The 10,000-nt window shown below is 51.3% G+C and overlaps 1 protein-coding gene across 1 annotated transcript in view; it reads right to left on the reverse strand.

Annotated features, from left to right (window-relative positions):
- Window positions 1-10,000, reverse strand: part of LOC143294398 (fibroblast growth factor receptor 2-like) — a 97,974-nt gene that overhangs the window by 72,611 nt on the left and 15,363 nt on the right. Inside the window, exon 2 of the mRNA XM_076605873.1 lies at window positions 4,389-4,922. Coding sequence (XP_076461988.1) covers window positions 4,389-4,503 — 115 coding nt within the window. The 5' untranslated portion in view covers window positions 4,504-4,922. The remainder of the gene's footprint in view (window positions 1-4,388; window positions 4,923-10,000) is intronic.

The raw sequence follows: 10,000 nt of genomic DNA on the forward strand, positions 1-10,000 counted from the left end.
TGTGTCTCCCCCTGTCTCCAGCGGACTCCACTACAAGCTCCCGGAGAGGGGGGAGGGGGCAAGAAAAACACAAACACAACAGTTAGCTCCGCTCAAACCCTTCTCACTTTGACGGGTCAACACACACACACAAACTCACACACACACGCACCGATACACCAGCTACAGATGATCCACAACCACCACCACCACCCCTACCCATGCGGTGTTCTTCTCCCACCCTCTCTCCCCCCCGTCCCTCTCTCCTGTGAAAACCTGAAGCCCTGCTGCCAATGTTTCGCTCTACTTCGTTCACTTTCCACACTATCTCAAGGCTTTTGGGGAGCTAATGTTTGTGTACACACACACACACACCGTTATACCTGCTTGTTGACGACATGCCGAAGATTACACACACACACACACACACACACACTGTGTTTATGTTTTATTCATTTCTTTTTTCGTTTTTTTTTCTTTCTTCTTCTTCTCTTTTTATGGTCCGTCCTTTCCTCAATGCTTCGCTCTCTTCATTCTTACTCTTCAACAGTATCGGCACGCTTTGATAGCCACCCTCTTTTTGTGCGCGCGCACACACACACACACACACACACACACACACACACACGCACGCACTCACGCGCGCGCACGCACACACACACACAGACACACAAATTATACAAACGCGTGCACTCGCACTGTCAGCAAACACACACACACATACACACACCACTCACTACCTGTACGTTGACAAAACAAAGGTAAGATCTACTTCCTCATCTCCCCCCCCCCCTATTACCCACCCTCACCCCACCCCTTGCGGATTTTCCTCCGCGTCTAGTCTCCCTCTCTCCGTCCTCCCTACCCTACCCATAGCCCCCACGGCCCCCCGACCCCAGTTTCCTAAAGGCCTCCCCGCTGCACAAAGCTTCGCTCTACTTACACACTTTGCACAAACAGTGCAGCGCCTGTCGGCCCAAAATCCCACCCAGCCTTTTGTCAATAAACTGGAGGATGTGCTACGAGTTCTCCTAATCAAACACACACACACACACACACACACACACACAGACAAACTGTTACATAATTATACATCCTACATTTCTTGTGGCCACTCAAAGCCACGAGCCGTCATGGACAATTAGTGGGGAGGGGGTCGGGGGACGGGGTGGGGGATAGAGGTCAAGAAGTGATGGGGGAGGGAGGGCTAAGGGGGGAAGATGATGTGAAGAGAGGTGGGGGGAGGGGTATAGCTGTACAACGAGAGAGACACAGGCAGACAGACAGACACACTGACAGACAGACAGACACACTGACTGACCGACTGACTGACACAGAGACAGAGACATAAAAAGAGAGGAAGCGAGCGAGAGAAAGAGAGAGACAGACACAGGCAAAGGCAGAGAATGAGAGAACAGACAGACAGACAGAGACAAACAGAAACATAGAGACAGCGAGAACACTAGCGAATGAGAGGTAGGGAATGGGAGGGAGGGAGGGAGGAGAGAGAGAGAGAGAGAGAGAGAGAGAGAGAGAGACAGACAGACAGACAGACAGGCAGAGAGCGAGAGGACAGAGAGAAATGCAGAGTTGCGCACTGATTCCCCCCTGGGGAAGAGGGCTGAGAAAGAGAAGAGAATTCGGAAGGAGGGAGCAAGAAGACCCTGCCCCCCACCCCGCCCCTCTATCGCCCCTCGCAATCCCCCCACCCCACCCCCTCCCTAATGGCCCCCGAGGCCATGACCATCAGCCCAGGTATGGCGGGTATCCGGGGAGCGCCAGGTGCTGTCAGCACGGGACATACCTGGCCGTGTCACTCTGACTCCGGCCTCCACTCCACTCCACTCACCCCTCCGTCCGTCCGTCCGTCCACCAGAGTAAAGAGGTTCTGGGGAGATGACTGGTGATGATGATGATGATGATGATAATGGTGATGCTGATGATGGTGATGGTGATGGTGATGATGGTGGTGGTGATGATCATGTGATGACGATGGTAACTCGCAAATGCTACATGCCTAGGTCTGAGTGTGCATACATGTGTGCGTGCCTGATTAATTACCTGATTGAATGACACAGGAAACGAATGATAAGCGCCTAATGGCAGTCGTCAGTCGGATCTACCCAGGTTGGCAGCCTGTTGTGCAAATGACTCAGAGTCTGTAAAGCGCTTTAGTTTAGAGCTTGGTCTCCGACCGAGGACAGACGCCATGCAAGTGTCCATAAAATCAAATGACGGGTCTAAGGTAGGTTAGTCCGTCCTGTCAAACTTTGACCCTCAGAAGAGCAGCGAAGGCAACAACTGAGTGTAAGGCAATGGCGGGCCTTTCCCGTGGGAGGACCTTGGTATAGCTGCCTTTCCTGTTCTCTGTTTCTGTCTCGCTGGATGGATGTTGGACTGGCTGACCAGCATCAAACCGAGTGCAAGCGTGCGTGTATGTGTTTTTCGTATTCAAAAGAGTGCTTTTTCCTTCACAGATACACAAGCAAGAAAGCTAGCAAGCGCTCGCGCGCGCACACACACGTACACACACAACACAACACACACATACACACACACACAGACACACACAACACACACACACACACACAACACACATAACACACAAACACACAAACACACACTTCACACCATGTGGCAGCCATTTGGACAGGACGGGTGCACTATAAGAGACGGACCACCTTGCACCCAGAGTGGTAAAGTTGTCCTCAGTGCACAGAATGACAGGAAATGAAAGAAAGGGGGAAGGGGGAGAGTGGAGAGGGGTGCGGGGGGTGGGGGAGGGAGGAGTGGGGGAGGGGGGGACAGGGGACGCAGTCACAGTGACAGAGCGTGGTATGCATAATGTCGATGTACGCTCGCACAGTTACGTGTACTGTTTAACTCGCGCTCACAGTTCGTCCTCCGTATCATGTTAAAGATAATATTTACTATAACAAAATAATACACAACAAGCACGCTAGCATGTATGAAGTTACCCGTCCTCTCCACAGCGACAGAGGGGGAGAGAGAGGGAGGCGGGGGGAGAGAGAGAGAGAGGGAGAGAGAGAGTGTGTGTGTGTGTACATGTGTGTGTGTATATATATATATATATATATATATATATATATATATGTGTGTGTGTGTGTGTGTGTGTGTGTGTGTGTGTGTGTGTGTGTGTGTGTGTGTGTGTTTGAGTGTCTATCCCGGACCTTCCAGTGTGTGTCAGACAGCTATTTGGACAACACACCCACGAGGTGCCGGTGCATTTCCTGTGAATCACGTCACAGACAGGGGTTCCTGCCGCGCCGCCCGGGGCAGCCACACTGATGACAGACACTACACAGAGAGAGAGAGAGAGAGAGAGAGAGAGGGAGAGAGAGAGAGACTGGGAGAGAAAGAGAGAGAGAGAGACAGAGAGAGAGGGAGAGAGAGAGAGACTGGGAGAGAGAGGGAGAGAGAGAGACAGAGAGAGAGAGAGAGAGAGAGAGACTGGGAGAGAGAGGGAGAGAGAGAGACAGAGAGAGAGGGAGAGAGAGAGAGACTGGGAGAGAAAGAGAGAGACAGAGAGAGAGAGAGAAGGAGGGAGGGAGGGAGGAGGAGAGAGAGAGATCTGGGAGACACACAGATAAAGAAAGACAAAGGGCCACACACACGCACGCTTCATGAGAGACAGAGTTTGTTATTGACATTTATAAACACACACACACACACACACACACACACACACAAAACAAAAACAAAATAAAACAAAAAACAAACAAACAAAACCAAACAACACATGGATGTACATTACATACATGAATGTGTGTGTGAATATATAAGTGTGACTCCCACCCCCAACCCCCACTGATAGACCACAACGGTTAGTGTGTGTGTGTGTGTGTGTGTGTGTGTGTGTGTGTGTGTGTGTGTCTGTGTGTGTGTGTGTGTGTGTCTGTGTCTGTGAGAGAGAGAGAGAGTGTGTGTGTGTGTGTGTGCGTGCGAGAGAGACAGACAGACAGACAGACAGACATAGAGGCACTGAGGTGTGTGTGTGTGTGTGTGTGTGTGAGAGAGAGAGAGAGTGTGGTGTGTATGTGAGTGTATGTGTGTGTGTGAGTACGCACGCGCGTGTTTGCGTGCGTGCGCGCTCGTTAATGTACACGTATATATATATATATATATATATATATATATATATATATCACATGCATATATGTCTATATATTATATGGTTAAATGTGTGTGTGTGTGTGTGTGTATGCGCGCGCGCGCGAGAGAGAGAGAGAGAGACAGACAGACAGACAGACATAGAGACACTGAGGTGTGTGTGTGTGTGTTTGTTTATGTGTGTGTGTGTGTGTGTGTGTCTGTCAGAGTGCATATATATATATATATATATGCGTGTGCACGAACGAACACAAGCGAGCACGTGCATCAGCACTGACCTCCAGGACTGTTGACCTCGGAGTCGAGCAGCGCGGAGGAGAGGGGCGGGAGGAAGGAAGCGAGGCAGTGGCACACCAACAACAGCAGCAACACCGGAGGCGGCGTCAGGCCCATCTTCTATCGGTCCCTGCCTCATACAGCCCCGGCTCACACACACTGGGGGCGCTGTACGTATACTGGTGGTGGTGGTGGTGGTGGTTGTAGGAGTGGTGGTGGTGGTGGTGGTGGGGACTACTACACACACACCAGACAGTCCTCCTCCTCTTTGTTCACATCGTCGGCGTTCTCTTCCTCATCGTCGTCGTTAGAGTCGTGACGCGGTGAGGGGGGTGCTGCACCTCAACTCACCCCACCCTCCCCACCATACACATCATCGTTGTTGTTGTGTGTGTCTGAGCACGGGTCCACTGCTGTTTCCTCACTGTCTGTTGTCACTCACACACACACACACACACGTTTCTCTGGAGAGGTGGACCAACGTGGGCACTCCTTGGTGGGGGGCTGTTCGTCCCCAGGTCTGTCTGTCTGCTGACCTGCAAGACAAATGGGGACACGGAGGTCGTCAGTGATGATGATGACGAAGAAGAAGAAGAAGAAGAAGGAGGAGGAGGAGGAGGAGGAGGAGGAGGAGGAGGAGGAGAAGAAGGAGGAGGAGGAGAAGAAGAAGGAGGAGGAGAAGGAGAACAAGAAGAACAAGAAGAAGAAGGAGGAGGAGGAGAAGGAGGAGGAGGAGAAGAAGAAGAACAAGAAGAAGAAGGAGGAGGAGAAGGAGGAGGAGGAGAACAAGAAGAATTCCATGCAAGCACAGACACACACACACACACACACACACATGGACGCACACACTCAAGCATGCACGCACACACAAATGCCCGTGACAAAAGTAGGGAAGACGTGGATGGTGACTGTTCTCTCTTTCCGGAAAAGACAAATAACTTGTGGCTTTTCTTTCAAAGCGTTGAAAATCATGTACACCTACCATTTCACCATTTCTACTAGAAAGCAAACAAATAATATTCTGCAGATCTATGGATCTCAAGTCTTCATCATCAGTTGTCAATGATGATGTACCCCAAAGTTATCTCATGTGTCCGATCTTAGTTTGCATTCATAAAAGTATAATCACAAACGACTTACCTTTGCGAGGTACTAACCACTATATTGCAGACCATGCAACCACACACAGTGCTGTAGTAATGAAACACCTTTATCTTAACAAGACAACGTCAGTCAGATGATTGAACGGTCAGAAATAAATCGTACATTGAGAACCCACCCGAAAAACAACGACTTTCTCTCTCTCTCTTTAAACAAAAACGGGACAAAACTCTTCGTTCTGAGCGAAACACTTACGGCAGAAGTATCCATCCCCACCCCTCGCTCTCTCTCTCTCTCAACCTCCTCCCACCCTCTCTCTCTCTCTGTCCTCCTCCTCTTCACCCACCTCCCCGCGTTCCACTCCACTAGGGGGAGGGGGGGGGGGCGATGGGTGGTGGTGGTGGTGGTGGGGGGGGGGGGGGTAATGGGGGGTGGAGGGTGATGGGAGGGAGAGATGGAGGGACGGACAGCAGCTGAACACTGAACCGGCCAGCACCACGAGGGGAGATAAGCACTTGGGCACACTGACCAGAGGGCCCTTGAGTTAGAGCGGTCAGGGGCACTCCATTAACACACCCCTCACGTTAATGCCCCCTCCCTTAGAGGCTCCCCCAACAACCACAGCCTTCATCGTTTGGGCAAATAAGAGACCCCTGGGGAAAATCCAAAGGACCGCAGTCTTTCCAAGCTTCCAAGTGGCACAAGCACACCCCCTCTCTCTGTTACAGCTGAACCGAAGACTCAGGCTGTGTTCTGTGTGGGTACTGACTCTCGGCCTCCACCAACCAGCCAACTCCCGTGCACTTGAGTTCAATCATCGGGGCTTTTATTAGATTTAGAGATATTGGTCTTCGGGAAAGTCTGTGTCCACACGGCTCAAGGGTCGGTACGAGTGATCTCTTCTCGTTGGGAAATGGGGAAATAAAAACATAAAGCTGCATTTCCTTCCCTCTGTTCTTTATGTCTTTAAGTTTGGAGGTTAAAAGCCTCTTTCGCTGGCGGCAAAAACGTAAATCGGGCGTCAGAAGTCTACGGTACAAATATCATGGGGAAGAAATCGTTGTGGTTGTATTTTCACGTCAGCTTTCAAACCCAAGTAAACCGTGGTTATCGCAGTTAAATACTCAACACAGGAAATACAACTTTTCAAACAAGACAAAAAAATCCCTAAAAGTTCAATAAAACTATGGCGGAAGTACCATTACATTATATGATATTATATTACAATGAAATACATTGCAATTTACACACACACACACACACACACACACACACACACACACACACACACCGATTTTACAATGCCGAAAAACTCGACGATTGACAACATACAATTCAAATCAAACTCATCTCGGAGAAAGAAAACTAGCTGATGCTCGGATACTACATTAAACACACACACACACACACACACAACAGCAACAAAAACTGACGACTTAAAAAGGCTGACAGACTAACGGACAGCACCCTCCCCCATCCCTTCTCTCTCTCCCCCTCTCTCTCTCTCTCTGGCTTTTTACAAAATGTTTTAATCCACCTTTCTGACCGACTCATGCCTACCACCACCACCACCCCACAGGCATCTTTTTTCCCGTGTTGTGAGTCAGCAGGGAGGTTTGGGGGCGTGGGGTGGGTATGTGCGTGTGGGTGGGTGGATGTGGGGGGTAAGGGGTGGACGGGGGGTTAACAGCGACACGTGCCGGAGGAATTAACAAACCAAGATGCAGATAGCTGAAGAATTAATAGACAGACCTGTGTGCAGGCAGGGTAGATGCAGGGACAACTGGCAGGTGCAAAGAACAAGGCTCGTGCGCGCGCGCGCGCGTGTGTGTGTGGCGTGTGTGTGTGTGTGTCTGTGTGTGCGTGCGTGAGAGAGAGAGAGAGAGAGAGAGAGAGAGAGAGACAGAGAGAGAGAAGTCAAAATGATCTTTACTGAGGGTAAAAGAATAAGCTTGTACAGCTTTTTTACATCCTGCCCTCAGAAAAAAAAAGAAAAGGAAAAAAAGAAAGTAGAAGAAAAAAAGGGATGGGAAGACAGGAAAAACACAACATGAAAAATCAACCACGATAAGACAGGAGAATTATGTGTGTGTGTGGGTGGTAGTGGTGGAACAGTATACGGACAAACAGCAAATGAACATGTATACACGTACACATGGTGCTGACACAATTTTAACACACGAAAGCAGCATCCTTACATCATTGACAAAAATATTCTGGAAGCGAGAGTAAGGGTGAGAACGTGAGCGAAAATGCACACAGAGAGAGAGAGAGAGAGAGAGAGAGAGAGAGAGAGAGAGAGAGAGAGAGAGAGAGACAGAGACAGAGACAGAGAGACAGAGACAGGCACAGAGAGAGAGGCAGGGAGAGAGGGAGAGAGAGAGAGAGAGGCAGAGAGGGGGAGACACAGAGAGAGAGAGAGACAGGCAGAGATAGAGAGACAGGCACAGAGAGAGACAGGCAGAGAGAGAGGGGGGGCAGGCTGAGAGACAGAGAGAGAGAAGAGTAACAGGAGTGAGAAGAGAGAGTGGGTTGTGCAAGAGGCGGAAGTGGGGACTGGTTGAGTGAGGCAGGAGGAGGATGAATGATAAATCACGTTGTTCTCTCCCCAACCCACTTGCCTTCACTGGCCTGCGAAGTCTGTCTTTGCACCGTATAGATAGATCTGTCCTCTCTCTCTCTCTCTCTCCTGCCCATACCACCAACCCTGAGTGGGAGAAACGGCCTCTGGGGAGACGGGAGGGAGAGGGGTAAGGGGAGAGACAGAGTACGTTAGAAGGGGATGAGGTGGTGGGAGGGGGGTGCAGGGTGACAGAGTGGAGGGTGAGGAGAAGAGGTGGGGTGGTGGGGCGGAGAGGATTCCACGCACCTGTTCAGGGACTAATGAAGTAATTTGGCACACACATGCACGCACACACACACACACACACACAGACTGCACAAACACGCAAACACGCACAAACACGCACGCACACACACACACACTCACTCACTCACACACACTAATACATGCGCGCGCATATGACATCTCCCGACCAAGCCCCACCCCAAGCCCATTCTCTATGCCTGTCTCTCTCTCTCTCTCTCTGCCTGTCTCTGTCTGTGTGTGTGTGTCTCTCTCTCTGCCTGCCCCCCCCCCCTTCTCTCCCTCTCTCTGCCTCTCTCTATCTACCTGTGTCTCTCTCTCTCCCTCTCTCTCTCTCCCTGTTCTCTGACTGTCTCTCTCTCTCTCTCTCTCTCTCTCTCTGTGCCTGTCTCTCCAGCAGAAAGAGAAGCGGATCAGGAAGGAGGAGGGAGGGGGAGCGGGGTGGCTGGAAGGGGCGTGGAGAATTGGAGGAAATGGGGGACGGAAGGGGAGGGGCAGGAATGGCGGGGGCGGGAGGGAGAGGGGGATGGGGGGAAGGGGAGGGTTGTTGGAGAAGCGAAGGAAGCAGGGAACAGAAATTCGAGACTGTGAAGAAAGTGGTCGGTCTGTGAAGGAATGAAGAACGAATACGTGTCGAAGTACGGCCTCGCGAGTGTGAGTGGAAGAGAAGATTTTTTGGAGGACAAAGACTTTAGTTTATTTGGCTTCAGCCTCCTTGAACTTTGAGACAGAGAATGAGTGGGGTTGGTGGGTGGGTGGGTGTGCGGGGGGGGGGGGGGGGGGGGGGGAGGGGGGTGAAGAGGACAGAGAAGAGAGAGAGACAGAGACAGACAGACAGAGAGAGAGAGACAGAGAGAGACACACAGATGTACACAGACAGACAGAGAGAGGCAGAGAGAGAAAAACAGACCAACAATGAGACAGACAGAGACAGACAGACAGACAGAGACAGACAGAGACAGACAGACAAGAGATAAGGGGCACAGAGACGACCCGACCCTTCTCTCTCTGTCTCCAATCTCCACCACCATCTCTTCCCAGCCCCTCCACACACACACACACACACACACACACACACACTCACACACACACACACCTCGGCTTTCAAATTCCTTCCGTTTCATGCCCATGCCCACCCCCACGAAACGTTGCTTGATCCCCCCACCCCACCCCCATCCAGACCTTCTTGTCTCCAAGATCTCGCTCATCTTCCCCCCCACTCCCCTTGGAACCACCCCCCACCCTATCCCCCCACCTCGCCACTCCCACACACACACACATACTACGACTTTTTCTTGTGAAAGCGGCCTGTCCCCTCGCACAACTCTCCACTTTTATCCCCTTCCCCGAACCAGCCAGGGGAAAAAGACAGGGCTGTTTATAATTAGTGTCTGATCTTCCGTCCTCCGCTTCATAGCAGTCAGTGTTGGGGAGGGGGGGGGGAGAAGGAGGGGAAGTGGGGGTGGGGGAGGGGTGGGAGAAGGAGGGGTAGTGGGGGTGGGGGAGGGGTGGGAGAAGGAGGGGTAGTGGGGGTGGGGGAGGGGTGGGAGAAGGAGGGGTAGTGGGGGGTGGGGGAGGGGTGGGAGTGTAGAAATGGGTGGGATGGCGGAAGCAGTTTAAAAAAAAAAAAAAAAAAAAAAAGCATGT

This window comes from Babylonia areolata, chromosome 19 (assembly GCF_041734735.1).
Source record: "Babylonia areolata isolate BAREFJ2019XMU chromosome 19, ASM4173473v1, whole genome shotgun sequence".
Taxonomy (NCBI): domain Eukaryota; kingdom Metazoa; phylum Mollusca; class Gastropoda; order Neogastropoda; family Buccinidae; genus Babylonia; species Babylonia areolata.